Source organism: Chrysochloris asiatica, unplaced genomic scaffold (assembly GCF_000296735.1).
Source record: "Chrysochloris asiatica unplaced genomic scaffold, ChrAsi1.0 scaffold00266, whole genome shotgun sequence".
Classification (NCBI taxonomy): Eukaryota; Metazoa; Chordata; class Mammalia; order Afrosoricida; family Chrysochloridae; genus Chrysochloris; species Chrysochloris asiatica.
This window is the reverse complement of record NW_006408784.1, coordinates 2,377,825-2,394,728: the sequence shown is the minus strand read 5'-3', so window position 1 is coordinate 2,394,728 and position 16,904 is coordinate 2,377,825. Positions and strand designations below refer to the sequence as shown.

The 16,904-nt window shown below is 50.0% G+C and overlaps 1 protein-coding gene across 1 annotated transcript in view; it reads right to left on the bottom strand.

The window, feature by feature from the left end:
- Positions 1-979: 979 nt before the first annotated feature.
- Positions 980-16,904, bottom strand: part of NOS2 (nitric oxide synthase 2, inducible) — a 33,011-nt gene continuing 17,086 nt past the window's right edge. Inside the window, 13 exon segments of the mRNA XM_006874237.1 lie at positions 980-1,045; positions 1,047-1,097; positions 3,145-3,339; positions 4,163-4,311; positions 5,017-5,138; positions 5,540-5,627; positions 7,127-7,334; positions 8,445-8,608; positions 10,965-11,146; positions 12,386-12,464; positions 13,802-13,934; positions 14,809-14,983; positions 15,305-15,354. Of these exon segments, the coding sequence (XP_006874299.1) occupies positions 980-1,045; positions 1,047-1,097; positions 3,145-3,339; positions 4,163-4,311; positions 5,017-5,138; positions 5,540-5,627; positions 7,127-7,334; positions 8,445-8,608; positions 10,965-11,146; positions 12,386-12,464; positions 13,802-13,934; positions 14,809-14,983; positions 15,305-15,354 (1,662 nt within the window).

Here is a 16,904-nt window from a genome sequence, read left to right as displayed (position 1 = left end):
GACATCATTCCCAGAATCCCAGTCCTCACCACACCCATGAGGAAGAAGCTCTTTGTGAGAGACACAGTTCAGACCCTCAGAGGCAAGTCTGGGTCCTGTCCTCCACTCCACCGGATTTTAGACCTAAAAACCTACTGCCCTCAGGTCGATTCTGAGTCGAAGAGTCCCTATCTGGTGGAGTAGAACTGTTCCTGAGGTCTTAAAGGTTGTGAATCTTTATAGAAACTGAAAACCTCATCTTCCTCCCAAGAAGCAATTGCTGGGTTTGAACCATCAACCTTGGGGTTAGCAACCCAGTGTTTAACTTAGCATGCCACCAAGACTCCATTCAGGTTTTCAGAGGAGGACAAAATTCCACCTGTGGCCTCCACACCTGTGGGGCCATTTCAGAAACACAGTCATGACCTGGTAGGTATGTCCTTTAGCGGGGCTTTTGGGCTGTGGTGCTCCCATTCTATACAACTAGGGCCTCTTTCTCTGCAAAATGTCAATGCACACATAGTGTGGTTAAAATAAAATGCATTTATTATAAATATTTCCATCAGGTAATCATACAGGAAAGGCCCAAGTGGCCATTGGGATCCGACAGATGTGCTTTTTCTTAAATACAGAGGAATAAATAAAACTGTACACAGAAGGATTAACTACAGAGTGGGTAGATAGCGCCTCCTGGTGGTCATTCGAAGAGGTGGCGTCAGAAAAAGATTCCGGTTTTCTCTCACCCACTTGCCAGATGTAGTCTCAAAGGGACGGCAGAGCCCCAATTCTCAATTATCCAGGGACAGGTGGGCTCAAGGGAAAGAGGAGGCTCCAACCAGTCCAGCCTGCTACTTGGTAACAGGCCAAGCAAAGAGCTTGGGAAGGAAGGAGGTGGGAAATGAGATCGAAGCGAGCGGGGATCATTTTCCTCCATCTTCTCAGGCTTTGTGACCATGGTTAATGGGAAGCTGAATCCATTATATGTCCCATGTCGCTGCCTCTAACTTGTGTGAGTCATCAGAGGCCTGGGATCTCTGGGCTGGCTCGCCACCCCGTCCTTTTTCACCTTGGTAGGGAAATGCCACACCAAAGATATCTTCATGATAGCGCTTCTGGCTCTTGAAGGCAAACAGACCAGGGGTCAGTTGAGTGTAGCCCCCCAGGCTATTTAGAATGCTTGGGGCTGCCCCACTCCCTGATCACACATTCAATCATGAGCCATTCATTCCCAATCGCCATGTTTAGATTATACTTGAGTCTGATTTAGATCCTTCCCATCCCTGTCAGTCTCCACGGCACTTAACCACAACAACCCCTGTTAGTTATGGGACAAAGATGAGGCTGTTGGCCTCCGTAGCCCTATACGGGGTCTCTATGAGTTGGAACGGACTCAACGGCACTTAATAACAACCACCACCTCTGTTAATGGAGCACTGTGGTACTGTAGGATAAGCACTAGACTGCTAATCACAAGGTTGGCAGTTCGAGGCCACCAGCTGCTGTTCCTCGGACTAAAGATGAGGCTTTCTGCTCCCGTAAAGATTTACAGCCTCAGAAACCCTATGCAGGGTCGCTGAGACAACTCTCATCTGGAGCACTGGGTGGCGCTGTGGGCTAGGCATTGAGGTCAGCATTTCAAACCCACCAGTTCGTGCCAACTGAGAAAGATGAGGCTGTCTGCTCCTGTAAAGATCGTATTGTTAAGTGCCATCGAGTTCCGACTCATAGTGAGCCGAGGAGAGGCTGGTGAATTTGAACCGCCAACCTTGCTGTTCAAATCGACATTGTGGTCCAGTGTATTAATCCATAGTACCACACCAGGCCCTACAGCTTCAGAAACCTTAAGGAGGAGTTCTACTCTGTCCTACAGAGTCTCTGTGCTTTACGATGGATGGCGTTTCTCATTTCCTGCTGCAGGAAATGAGAGCCCTGAGATCATGTGACCTGTCCCCAGGCTGTGCAATGTTACATGAACAGTGGTAACACCGTGAAGGCACGAAGTCTTGTAATAGAGAAACATGTTTACCTTTGTACATCTCAAACTTATTTGATTTTGGAAACTTTTGTTGGCAAACACTTATGAATCAGAAGTTCCTATGATCTCCTTGCTGTTCTCCAGATACCTCAAACTCACTCCCACCTCAGGGCCTTTGCACTTGCTGTTCCATTCACAACAACCTGGAACTCAGTTTCCTTCAATATTTACAGGACTCACTCACGCCTTACCATCTTTGGGTTTTTTGTTTTTTGCTCTCAAACATCACTTTCTTGGTAATGCCTTCCTTGACCACCCTATTTAAAATTGCATGCCCAACTCACTCTGTCCCCAAGTATGGTATATTTCCCCAAGTATAGTATATTTTATTTCTTATTTGTGAACTCAAGTAGATGTGAATGCCATCCAGGTAAGAATATTTGCTACTTTGCTCTATTCCCAGCACATAGTAGGTGCTCAGTAAACATCACTTGAATGAAGGAGTGTGCCTTAGGGAGGCACAGAAGTGACAAGCACAGGCTTTGGAGCCAGAGAGGCTCTCACACTTACGACTGTGGGACCCCTGAGAGCCCCCTTTCCTTTCTCTGCAGAGTCCTCTGAAATACCACGGGAAAATCATTGGCAATCATTGCCAATTACACCCCGTGTAAGACCTCGAGAATGACCATTGCTATCATCATTGTTTCCTTCCCTGCACCTTTGCCGCTGAGGATGAAGGTGAGGATAGGTGACAAAGATGAGGTTCATGATGGGCTATTCCAGGTCACAGCCCTGCCTTTCTGAAAGTTCAGGGGACTCTGCTTTCATCTTACAGAAGTAGAAGCATTTTTACCTGACTTTGCCAAGCTAGCTGGCAGCAAGACCAAGATGTATCAGGCTTCCTATAGGCCAAGCCACCTCTTGGATTCCTTTGGGGTCCACTGACTCCCTTGGTCCTGGCTCCCATGTCCCTGACTCCCTGTTCCCGTGTAACTGCCCCGTTCTAGAGCTGAGGAGATGGTGGTTCAGGGCCCTGGAGTCCTGCAAGACCTGCAGTTACCATGAAAGCCACCAGAGGGCGCGCCATGGTTGTGCGCCCAACTCTCCCATTCTCATTTCATCCACATACACGTTTTGCCTGTCAGGCTCCCCTGGTCCTGTACCACCAGCCCACACACCTGCTGCCATACCTTGAGCTGGAAGAAATAGTCCTCCACCTGCTCCTCGCTCAGGCTCAGCTTGGCCCCCAGTATGTGTTTCAGGGTGTGTGCCACGTCTCGGGCCATGCGCACATCCCCACAGATGTAGAGGTGGCCCTGTTCTTTATGGAGCACACGGAGCACCTCATCAGCCAGCAGCTGCCGCAGGATGTCTTGAACATAAACCTGAAACCCGAGAAGATGGCGGTCCGTCCCACAACAGCCAAGTCCCTGCTGCTAGGAAAGCAGCTGGGTCACAGGGAGCGGTGAGACGCACTCCCAGCCAGGACTTTGCTTTGGGCCAGGCCCAGAGTGAGGAGGTGCACTGAGACCCTAGACCCAGGAGGTGCTGGGATACAGGGATGCACACAGCACTGTTCTACTCTCAAAACATTGACACGGGCTTCCTGCCTTCTGTGAATGCTTCATACTTCAAAGAGGATCGATTCAGCTAGTTCCCCAACCCAGGCTCTGAGGCCGGTCTGCCTACTCCCCAGCCCCACAAAAGGGAGTCTCTGAGTGTACAGTGTCCACTGGGGTACAGAACCTGGGCTTCCCACTACACAGAAGGTCCCGGCTCAGTCGGGAACTGTCTGCTTGTCCCAACACACATCACAGGGCTCTGAGTCCAAGAGGAGGTCTGACAGGCCACGTTCAGGAGGGCTGACCTGAGAGTCTGTTCCAACTCTCCAGGCTCAAAGGGCAGCAGCCAGTCCACGGCCATGGTGGGAGCAGTGCTCTCCTTTCTTGCCCTGAGCATGACGCTGCCCTGGACCGCGTGTTCCCCCTGGCTGAGCTCTCTGTGTGACCTGTGTGAGTCCCCAATCTCTCTGGCCTTCTCTTCTTCTGGAAAAGTGGACACAAGAATCTTCGGAGCATCATTCTGATGTCTTTGTGATTACCCCATCTCAGAGCTGAGAAGGTGGAGGTTCAGGGAGGGGAGGGCGCTCCTGTGGGGTCAGGGCACAGCTAAAGCTCCACCCTCTGCGCTGACTGCTGCTGCATTTACCTTGGGCTGGTCAGGCAGGCGAGAATAGGCGGTATACACCTCATGGAGCACCCCCTTCCCGGCCATCTCCAGCATTTCCTCCCGATAGAGGTGGTCCTTGTTGGGATGGCGACACCCGAACACGAGGGTCATGCGGCCTCCCTGGAGTCCTGAAAGACACAGATGGCTGCAGTTACCACAATGGCCACCAGAGGGCGGGCCATGGCGCCCAACTCTCTCATCTCATCCACACATTGCCCGCACATGCAAACATCACACAGTGAGGATGGTGCCTGACCGGCGGCAGTGCTCCATTCTGTTGCACATTGGGTCACTATGAGTTTGAACTGACTCTATGGCACCTAACAACGGCAACATCTAGTAGTAGGAGTCTCCTGCGTGGTGCAAGAGGTTTGTGGTTCAAACCCAGCCAGAGGCCTGATAATCTGCTTCCAAAAGAACAAATCCTTGAAAACTCTATAAAGTGAAGTGAAGTTCTGTACACTTGGGGTTGCCACGATTCAAAGTCAGATGGATGGCAACAGCTTTATCTAGTTTTCTAGCAAGTATTATCCCCATTTCACAGAGGAGAAGACTAAGGCCCAAAGCTTTCAGATGGCTCATCCATAGTCACAGAGATAAGATTCCAGCTCCATCTATGAGAATTCAAAATCTGGGACTTTCCCTACCACCCCCACAGCCCAGAGAAGGGGTCCTGGCTGGCAGTAATGTGGGAGGCAGAGGGACACAGGGGCCTGCATGGGCTGAGTTAACTTGGGAAGTCTTCATGTGGAACAGAGGCCAGGGGACGTTTGTGGGGTGGTGGCACAACTTGTACCCCTTCTCCATCCATCCGGGAGTCTTGAGAGCTGTACCTTTGTGTTCCATGTCATAGAGCCGCTGCCGCCAGAAACTGCGGAAGGGGGCAATGCCCGTCCCAGGCCCGACGAGGATGCAAGGCCGGGAGGGGTCCTCGGGGAGCTGGAAGCTGCTGGCACTGAAGGGGAAGGAGGAAGAGAGACCTAGTTCTCAGATACTGTGGGGAACTGGGTGCATGGTGTGGGGATGCCAGTGTTCAGGGGGTGAAGAGGACAGTGAGCTCAATGTTTCTTTCTAGGGTCCTGAAAGCGACTTCATTTGACCTGCTGAGCACGCCTTCACTTCACCTGGGGTCTTCTGAAATAGGGTTGATCCACCTTGCTCTCAGTCCCTCAACCCTTGCCTCCACCACTAATCCTGCAAGAGACTCAGCCACGCTCTGCAGCCCAGGAACAGATGGGAGACAAGTGTGACCCTAGTGCATTCTGAAGGGCCCCCCAAACCCAGACCCCTCCAGTTCAACCACAATACTCTTGCGGCCAGGGGTCCCACAAGGAACAGAGTAGGGGTGGAGCTCACCTGCGCACAAAACAAGGCACTGGATCTTGGGGCTTCAGGCTGCTGAGCCAAGTGCTGCAGACACCGTGGTGTAGGGGACCCTCGCCATCTGCAAGGACAGACACAGACGTGTCAGCCCCTCCAACATTGACTGGCCTCCAACTGCCCACTCAGGCCCTTGGAGGGCTTCATGGGGGAGGCGGTACAGTGCCTTCCTTCTGGATCTGCGATCTGCCCTCTCTACCCTCAGGACTCCTGAGAGCTGTACGGGACTTAAGGTCTCTGCAAATCCCTCTTGCTAACACAGAAACTTGTCCAAGGCCACTCAGGCTACGGCAGAATCAGTACGAGAGTTCAGGTGTGCTGACTCCCACGCCAATGTTTCTTCCAAAAGAATCCCTCAGAGATCCTCCCAGCCCCTGACTCAGCCCTGCTGCAGCAGATGGCAGCGACTCCTCAGGGTTGACCCCAGTCTCAGATGCTGAGTGTCCTCACCAGTCCTGTGGTAGAAGCCCTGGGTGATAGATGAATGGATGATCCTCTGCTCTGACAGCTAATTTCCCCCCCAGAAGCCCCTCGTGGGCTTGTGGAGACCACAACTTTCTCTGGGTTACATCCTCTCCCAATGGTCCAGGACTTTAAGGAGACCCCTGGCATCTTGAGAAGTTCCTTTGGGCCCTCACAGAACATGCCTGTCTCTCTGATCTTAGTCTGAGGATTGCGACTTACCAGTGTGAGTACTCCCAGCCCAGCAAATAAACAGGGTCTTTCCAGTTTTTTAGAAACTGTATTTATGTTTCCCAGAGCACAAAGGGCTACTGAGGGATGGGACAGTCCCCAGCTTTGCCAACCCAGACAGTGTTCCATTACAGTGGACAGGCCAAGGGCACAGTTCACCCAGCTGATGAATGGAACAAGAGTCTGGACTTAACGGCCCCACCCAGTCTATGACAGTCCCCACCCCCATTTCCTGGCCGTATAGCCCCCCTGTGCTTTCCTTCTTAGCACCTACATACTGGCAAATGTCTAATGATGTCTAGGAGTTTCTCTTCAATGGCCCCTTCAGACTGGAAGTTCCCTGAGGGCAGGGCTGTGTCTGCTGTCTTTCCACCCCACAGTGCCAAGCAGAGACTGATGTGAAATAAACAAATGGATGAACACCCGCTACAGAACCACATCCCGCATGCAGGCTGGACTCTCGGGAAGACTGGGAATCACCAGGCTCCTGCTATAAATATCAAGTGCTTTCCACATCTGATCTCATTAACTTCCTCCAACAGCAAAGTAGAGTGGGAGGGAGCGTTAAGAACTTGGACATGGAGGTCAGACTTCTAGAGTTATAACCTCTGCTCTCTACTTATTAAAACGTGATCTTAAACATGTGTCTCAGTTTCCTCCCCTGTGAAATGCACACAGTACCCATCTCATTGGGTTGCTGATCATAGCTGCAAAGATCTTATTAGCTCACCGCCTGGTTCACAGTCATCTCTCCCGTTTAACTCATGAGGCAACTGAAGCTCGTGGATGCAGACTAGCTGCCCAGGAAGTAGCGGAGTTGTGATATGAACCTCAGAGGGACTGTTGCTAAGCCACTGGCCCCACACTTACCTCGGGTGCGGTATGTGACCATGGCCACAGTGAGGTGGATCTCCATGGGGGTGAGGTCCCGGGAGGAGCTGATGGAGTAGTACCGGGGTTTCAGAGTAGGGAGCTGAGAGAGTAGGAAGCCAGCAGACACCTGCAGGGACGGGAACTCCTCAAGAACCTCCAGGAACGTAGGGCTGTTGGTGAACTTCCACTTGTTGTAATTTGAGCGCTGAAAGTCAAGGGCAGTGTGAGGGACCTAAGGTGCCTGCCCCATGCTGGATGGTCCCACGAGGGGGCCATCCAGTATTCTTGCATTTTTTCACTCACTCAAGAAATACTGCCAGACGCTGTCCAGGGTACTGATAAAAGCCAGAACAAGGGTCACTTATTGGATGTATCCTCAAGCACATCCGTCCCAAGAGTAGCATTTACCTAAGTAGTGTGCTTCGAACTTCACTGTCAGTAACTAGTGTGGGCAAAGGCTAAATTTCTAGAATCATCTATTATGGTAAGGACTGTAGAATTATACAGATCTCAATTCAAATCTTGGCTGGGCGTCCTCACTAACCATGGAAACTTGTTCCAGGTAATTAATCTCTGTGAAAAGAGGACAGTATTGCCTATTCTCTTCTGTTGTGAGAATTAACTGAGAAAATGTCTGTTAAGTTAGCACAGTGCAGCCATAGAATAACGGCTGTGGTGGTGGTTGGGACCAAGCTAATTAGCAATAATGATGACGGTGACAGTGATGAAGTCCAGCACCTTCTGAAAAGACTTGGAACCAGAGAGCTGTTGTTGTGGTGGTGAAGTGCTGTCAAGTCAATTCCAGCCCATAGTGACCCTGTATAGGGTTTCCAAGGAGCGGCTGGTGAGCTTGAACCACCCACCTTGCAGTTCAAACGACTTTGCAGTCTGATGCATTAGCCCACAGCACCACACCAGAGTTAATTCATCATCTCATTAACTTATGAATTCAACCATCCTTCTGGCATTACATTCCTTTATCCTCTGTCCTCCAACACTTTCTACATTCCAGGCCTAGTCTCAGGTACTGGGGATACAAAGACAGACAGACAAGGCATAGTGGCTACCCTTTCCGAGCTAGTTTCTGAGGAATTGCACCATGGTTGCATCTTGCAGACACACAAAACAAATCAGTTCGTACCACACATCCTAGAGATGTTATGGGAGATGTTGCTTGGCATCCTACCAGCCTTGGATAAGTCTCACTTTAGGGGTATGTGTTGGAGCCTCCTGGGAGGTTAAAGACCAGCTTTAGGCTTTGGGTTCTCCTAGTTTGGACCATATCCTCTCCCCGCCAACTAATCCCATACCTTACCTGGCACAGGGCCTCCAGCCTCTGTCTCTCGGTTTCTTCTGTGGCCAACTGGGTTAGCTTCCGGAGTAGCAGCTGGGTTGGAGGTGTGGTGATGTCCAGGAAGTAGGTGAGGGCCTGGCTGAGTGAGCAGGGGGGCAACCTCTTGTCCCTGATCCAGTAGCTGCCTGGAAAGAGAATAAAGGCATCAACCTGGACAAAAGACCTCATTTGTACTTCTCAGAGGTGGTAAGATCTGTGAGGCCATATATACTCAATTCTCCAGATTCAGGGGCGAGAAGATGCTACAGTTCTGACTCAAGCTACAAAAAAGGTGGTTCCTGGCAACCAAGGTCAGTTGGGCTACAGTCCTCCAGTGAGCACCCCAGCTAACACGATCCTGATGAACTAGTTATGGTCCAGAGTCCAGTCCCTCTCTGGTCTAGACCAGAACTTCAGTACAGATGAACTATATACAGACTCGCAATGACTAAACATGCCAAAGTCTGATGTACATCCCAGAGGCCCATGACTAATCCAGTCATCCTCCAGTGTGCTATACTGAGAGGTTCTAACTGAGCATAAACTCAGTCCAACGTGGGATGAGAAGTCTCAGGGAGTCCCAAAAGGAACCATACATGGTTGTCAAAGCATGGATTCAGGAGTTTCAAAATCTGGCTCTCCCGTTGGGTTACTGAACCGTCTGAACCATGGGATCCTTCTTTGTGAAATGAATCTGACAGCAAAACCTATCTCATTGGATCTGCATGAGTATGGAATGAAAGAATGCATTTCAAGCACTTGTATAGTGCCTGATACACAGTAGGTGCTGAATAAATGTCAGATAAAATATGACATTTATTATTATTGCTATTGTATCTAGATCTGTGGTTGATGAACCATGACCATCTCCCTACAGCCACAAGGACATTCCTGACCCCTTATCCCCAAGCATTAGGCTCTGGATGGGTGGGAGGCATGCTAGACATTACTTCTCTGTCCCCCACTTCCCTATGTTGACCACCCTACTGAGGGTGATATATATTTTGGTGGTGTCATTAACTCTGAGGAAACTAAGGTCAGGGAGCTAATCCTATGGGCTGGAGGCCCATGGTGTGCTGATGTCATTAGTTTACAACCCCTAGCACCTGTCACCCCCATGCGGTGTCTTCCACATGGAGGCTAATGCTCCTGGATGGCCACACTCTTTCCTGATCACCTGTCCCTGTCCATCACCCAGGGAGGGTGGGGGTAAACGAGACCCTGGGTGGTACCAGTAACAGTTGCCTTTGAATTGATTCCAATGCTTGGTGAACTGTGTGCATCAGAGTAGAACTGTGGTTGGGTCTCATGCAAATGTCTGATTCTTTCAGATGTAGGTCACCAGGTCTTTCTTTGGACTCATTTCTGGGTGGACTCAAACCTCCAACCTTTCAGTTAGCAGGTGAGTTCAGAAACTGCACAAGTTAGGGACTCTAAAGAGCTCTGGTAGCATAGTGGTTACGAATCGGGCTGCGAACCGCAAGGTTGGCAGTTCGAAACCACCTGCCATTCCGTGGGAGAAAGATGAGACTTTCTGCTCCCATGAAGATTTACAGTCTTGGAAACCCTAAACAGGGTCGGAACCGACTCCACAGCACATAACAACAACAACAACAAATGTTAATTGGCTCACTCACTTGTGCCAAAAGTTGTGAAGGTTCACTTGCACCACTTGATCTTAACCCCACAAGGCTTTATCCTCTCTAGTTTACAAACAATGGACTTTAAGCCTAGAGAGGTGAAGTCACAAACCCAAGACCTGATAGCTAGTAAGTGATGCAGGACCACTGCCTTTAAAGCTCACCATTGTACTTGGAGGTCACACTGTAGGACGAACACTGGACCGCAAGGTCAGTTTGAACGGCAAGGCCAGTGGTTCAAACTCACCAGCTGCTCCTTGGAAACCCTGTATAGGATCCTTATGAGTCAGAATCGACTGGACGGCACTTAACATCATTAACTAGCTGCATGCCTGTGTGGATTACTAAGGCTAAAGAGATCACACATAGAAAATGCTGGCCTATAGGGTCTACCTAACAAATAAATATAACAAAGAATAATTTTTAAGTATTATCTTACTATTTATCTGTCTCCTGTTCTTAGCAGTGAGCCCTCTTGAGGGCAGACCTAAACTCAGCTTCTTAATTATTTTTTTACCCAAGGCCTGCCTAATATATAGATGTGACTTGCCAAGGTTTCTGATTGAAAATTAATGCACCAGTCAATACAAACTTGGCCAAGAGAATGAAAGAATAAAGGGGAAAAGATGCCCAAGCTCCTGGTGTTGCACAGATTGATGGTTCTGAATACGCAGCCCTTTCCCGCTGGTTGGTACTGGGAGGGGACTGTTTGCAGGCTGGCCTTGCCCAGCAGGAAGGACAGGGTGGCTGTCCAGAGCATAGGTCCAGCCTCAGCCCTCAGCGGGTGGGCTGCGTGGAGAGAGGTGGGGTGCTGAGGGCTGCTGCAGCACCTCAGAGGAACCCCCCCTTACAGATGGCTCACCGTTCTCACTGAGGACCTCTAGGCACACGGATTGGTGGGGAGCTGGTCCATCCACCAGGCGCTCCAAGATTCCTTGAACCAGGGCCGGCTGGTTACCTGGGCATACCCCGAGGTGCTCTCCAGGCAGGTAGCTGGGGGCTTGGCTGCCCTCACAGGAGAGCTCCACCAGGAGGGTGACGCGGCTGGGGACAAAGAAGCATCCACGTCAGGATTTCCTCTACAGCTCCCTGAGGGTGGGTCAGTTTCCCCAGGAAACACATCATCTGTCATTGCCCTGCCTTTTCCATGAACGTGGAGGATGGGTCCTATGTCTTCCCCTCGGGTGAAGAGTGAGCCACCCTGCCCCCAGCAGCCCTCCCGAGGCCCAAGGACTTGGTCACGGACTCTCCTAGGGAAAAGTGGGCCTGGGAGGAAGCTTTTGCTGGTCCCAGCACCAACACTGCTCTTAATAGAACCGAGACAAGTTCTTCTAAAGAATGAGGGAGGAGGATGGCATAGCAAACCCACAGATAAGCCTCCACACTCAATCACCTGATGGGAACCGGTCTTTCTCCCCACCTAGCTCTTTATTATTATTTTAATCTATGGTGGTTTGGGCAAAAGTCTACAGAGCACTTTAGCTTCCCATTCAATAATTTCTAGACATGTTGTTTAAGACATTAGTTATAACCCCTCTTCCCAGGTCCTCTCTGGGTCGCTCGTTTATATTGGTCCATCTTCCCAGCCCCTTCCTGCCCTCTAAGCTTGGTTTTGGGGCTAATGCTGATTTCAGTCTTGTGTTGTTAATTGTTGAGGACCACACTCTTCATTGTTGTTGCTCACTTTATAGGCCTACCTGTTTTTTGGCTGTAAGGCAATCCCCATGGGGGTGGGTTTAAGTTTGACGGGTGTCTAAGGGCCACAATCTCAGGGGTTCTGCTGAACTTTTCAATGCAAGTTCTTAAGAAAGAGCCAAATGGTTTGCATTTCTCGTGCCTTCCCTATTTTGGTGAAAAGGTTAAATTAAGAAGGGTTAAAGGAGCTCTGGTAGCATAGTGGTTACGAATCGGGCTGCGAACCTTAAGGTCAGCGGTTCGAAACTACCAGCCGCTCCGCGGGAGAAAGATGAGGCTTTCTACTCCCGTAAGGATTTACACCCTCGGAAACCCTGTACAGGGTCGCTATGGGTCGGAACCGACTCGACGGCACTTAACAACAACAACAACATCAGATACCTAGTTTCCAAGCTGGAAAGCTAGCTCATGGTCCGTAACTGTGTCACTGCCAGTCCCTGGGGTCACCAGGAGAGCTGGCCCGCTGACCGCACCACTGGTAATGCCAGAAGACACTTTTCTTCTGGCCCTTCAAAGATCCATCTGATCTGGTCTCAGTAAAATGCAGCCCGTGGGTGATCATGTGAGGAGCCCTGTGCCCTACCTTACCTGGATGCCAGACTCTGTAGGTTCTTCAGGGATTTGAGCTTCATGGTGAAAATGTTCTTGGTGTGCATGCTGCCCAGGGCTGCGGAGAGAAGAGAGGGAGAGGCTGAGTGGGTTGTATATGTTGGTGGGGAGCCAACACGTGTCTGACTCAGTTCTACTGGAACACTCCCCTTCCTGTGGCCCGCTTTCTTTCCTCTCCTAGTTCCCACTGTGTTTCTGAATCACACACAAAGACCCTTTGACCTGGCCAAGGATGGCCGTGCCACTGCTAAGAACCAGTTGACATCGAGTCCACTCCAGCTCTTGGCAACCCCACGTATGTGAGAGGAGACTGTGCTCCATAGGGCGTTCATTGGCTGACTGTTTGGAAGTGGATCCCCAGTCCTCTCTTTCAAGGTACATCTGGGTGGACTTGAATTGCAGCAGAATACATTCATCATTTGCAGCAGGAATTCCAAAGAACTTAGTCAAGACATGAGGCGTGCTATTGCTAGGTGTTGACAGATGGCATTTAGATCCAGAGCGTATCTGAAACTGGGGATAGTCTAAACATGCAGAGTACAAGACTACTGTTCTCGTGGTGTGGTATCGCAGGATACGCACTCGATCACAGGCTCGGTTTGAACTGCAAGGTCGGCAGTTCAAGCTCACCAGCCACTCCTCTGAAACCCTGTACAGGGTCGCTATGGATCAGAACTGACTCGATGGCACTTAGCAACAAGAACAGCCTCATGGTAAGGAGCACTGGTGGCACAATGGTTAGGCGCTTGGCTACGAACGACAAGATCAGCAGTTCAAACCCATGCTAGCTGCTCCATGAGAGAAAGGTGTGGTAGACTGTTCCTGTCAACATTACAGCCTTGGAAATCCCATGGTCCTATAGGATGGTTTGGGCTGGTTTTTGGTTCTCATGGTAGGGTCCCTTGGGTGGTTCTCATGGTCCAAGAAATGAGGTACCACAAAGTCACAGGCCCTCCTAGGGGCAGAGAAAGGAAGCCTAAAGCTGCCTCTGCGAAACCTTCTCTCAATACTTTAGAGATGGGAGACCGGGCCAGGTCCCATCATGGTCACATACTAGCTGTGCAGCAAGGGAAACTTGCTTCCCCCACACCTTCCTTGCAGGGTGAGTGTGTGGGCTCACTTAGAGTTTGTGGGCAAAGAGCCCAGCACAGTGCCTGGCACACAGTGGGCCCTCAGTCAACACAGGCTCCTTTCTTCTTCCAGCCACCTTCCCTCAAGAAGTCCTCCTGAAACAGCCTCTCCCCAAGATAAAGCAAGCCCTTGAGTCTTATACCCAACAGGCTCTTCTTGGCAAGAGAGCTGGTCATCCCCAGGCCGGCTGCCACAGGTTCTTGGCCACAGGTTCAGAAAACCCAGAGCAGAAGAAAAGGTCTCACGGGCCAGAGAAGCAGGTACCTTTGTTGAGGTCAAAAGGCTCGGAGTCCTGCACGAGCCTGTACTGGTGTGGGTCCCAGGTCTCATTGGAGGTGTACAGCTTGGGGATCTGAATGTGGTGTTTGCCTCGGACATCAAATGCCTCACATGCTGCCTGGGAGAAGATGGAACAGACCTGTGTTAACAGTCATCAGCAGCAGCGGCCTTGTCGTTCCTTACAGTTATCATCAAATGCATTCAGACTCCTGTTGCCTCTGTGTGTGTCAGAAGAGGGGCTTCAATGGCTCAACTTTCAGATTACTTTCTTCCAAGGCATCAATGGGTGTACTTAAACAGCCAAGTTCATTAACAGTGTGCGCCATTCAGGGACCATGAACCCACTTACCCTATTGGCTTATTGTGAGGACTCAAAGAGTTATCTTATTCTAGAAGCGCTTAGCCTTGGACTTGGCACATAGTAGCTCTTCCTATTGTATGACAAGGGACAGTAGTTTATTTTATCCTTGTAACCACCGTAAGGTGGGCTTCATGACTATCATTTATTAGACGTGGAGACATGTGGAGAAGACCTGTCTGACTTGTGACCATCACCTTGTGGGATAGGTTCTCTAAGTTAGCAGGGTCGAGACTCAGGCAATAAAGGTTTAATGAGATGCTGAGACAGGTCCAAAGAATTTAGCTGTGTGGTCCCTGTTCTCAAGTTCTCTGTGGCTAGGAGACTGGAATGAAACAAGGTTGTCAAGAGGTGATACAGGTAAAGCTCCCCAAGGCCAAGGATTCTGTCTCAGCCACCTTCTCCCACCCATGGCGTGCATGCGTACAGAGAGAATTTTCAGAGAGGGGGCAGCTAGGAGGAGCAGTATAGACCTGTGCCCTCAGACCTGTATCCCTGGCCCATACCACCTGGGGCCATGTCTACAAGACCATCAGAGATCATGCCACCCAGAATGCCAGGTACAGATGTCCTGGGCACAAATTCACCCTGGCATCCCCATCTGGCTGAGGGGTAGCTCTGGCCATGAACTGACCTTGAATGTTTGCACGGCCCAGCTGCGGAAGGCTTCCTCTTGCCCACTGAGCTCATCTCCTTCCCCCGTCGGGGTGAGCTGAGAAGCCCCCAAGTTGGAGAACTTCTGGTCAATGTCATGTGCAAAGGCACAGAACTGAGGATATGTGCTGGAGCCAAGGCCAAACACAGCGTACCTGCCAGGAGGACACACAGATGCTGGTGAGCCACCCAGCCAGCACCTGGCACTACAGCCATCGGGCCAGCCCAGTCAACCCACCCCAGCTGGCTTGGGCCCCTCATCACCAACTCCCATGAGCAGCCTGCTGACCCGTCCAAGTGGCTTGGTTTCTGTGACTTGACTCTTGATACACTCAAGGACAAACCTCAGAGCCAGAAGACCCCTTGCATACATGTGCACCTAGTTTTATGGCCTATACTCAAAACCCTGGTCCCACCCAGCCAGCCCCCCACAGGCCAGGGCTTGGACTTACGGAGGGGGATTAGAAAAACCTTACCTGAATTTGTTAGTGAGCTTTTTCAGCATGAAGAGCGATTTCTTCAGTTTCTAGAAAAGGAGAGAGCACCAGAAGGATCAGGCCACGGTTCATAAAAGCATGGCTTGTTCTTCCCTTCTGGTGGTTCATTTCTAAAGTGGCTCCTGACCCACAGATGGAAGTTGGTTTCTGTGTGGCATCTCTGGGCCAGATCTTGAGTTCAAGTTCTGAGCCTGTCTTCCACTCCAGCTGCGCCTAAGAGTTCAAGCACGCCACAACCGTTGGTGGCAGATCCAAATAGCCCAGTTCCCAGACCACCCAGTCCTGGGGGTAGAGGGGGCTGCCTGGTAGTGGGATACCTCCTGAGGGTCTCCTAAGTGTGTGGGCCTTTCATTGGAACCTGGTAAGGTTGACAACCGCTGGTCCCATAGTCTCTAAAATAACTCTTGATTTTCTAGGAACTCAGGTTAATTTGAGGTGGTACATGATCCAGCAGGAAAAACATTAAATTGCATGATGAGAAAGTTTGCTCTTTTTAAAATAATTTTGTTATTACCTTAAAAATAATTTATTGGGGCAAAATACATATAACATAAAATGAACTCATTTTTAAGTGAACATTTCAAGACGAGTTAGTATATTTACAATGTTGTGTGACTACCTCTATCTGTTGATATTAAGTATCGTTGTATCATTTCCAACTCGGTGACCCTGTATAGGGTTTCCAAGGAGCAGCTGGTGAGCTTGAACCACCGACCTCTTGGTTCAAACTGACTTTTCAGTCCAGCTCAATAACCCGCAACGCCACTCCAGGACTCCAATGGACTACCTCTATCTAGTTTCACAATATTTCCATGACTCATTAATTAAGCAGTTTCTCCCCAACCTTCTTCCTAGCCCCTGTGTTCTGTCTTATGGATGTATCTCTTCTGGATATTTCCTATTAATAGAATGGTAAATATGTGAGCCACTCTTTATGTCTGGTTTTTTTCACTTATGTATGTGCCATTAGTTCATTCCTGTTTCTGGCTGAATAATATTCCATTGTATGGACATACCACATTTTGTTTATCCACTCATCCATTGATGGGCATTTGATTTGTTACCCTCTTTTGTCTATTGTGAGTAATGCTGTTTGAGTCCTTGCTTTCAAGTCTACTGTTGTTGTTGTTGTTGTTAAGTGCCGTCGAGTCGATTCCGACCCATAGCGACCCCATATAGGGTTTCCAAGGAGCAGCTGGTGAGCTTGAACTACCAACCTTGCAGTTCAAATTGACTTTGCAGTCTGACACATTAGCCCACAGCGCCACACCAGGACTCCAGTGGGATTACTAGTATATGGTAATTCTATGTTTAGCTTTAGACGGACTTGCCAATCTGTTTTCCACTGTTGTTGTTAAGTGCCTTCGAGTCAGTTCCAACCCATAGTGACCCTGTATATGGTTTCCAAGGAGCGACTGGTGAGTTTGAACCACCAACCTTGCAGTTCAAATTGACTTTGCAGTCCAGCGCACTAACCCACAGCACCACACCAGTACTCCACCATTTGACATCCCCACCAGTGGAGTGCCAGCCTTCCAATTTCTCCACATCATCATAGTTACTCCCTTTAAAATTTTTC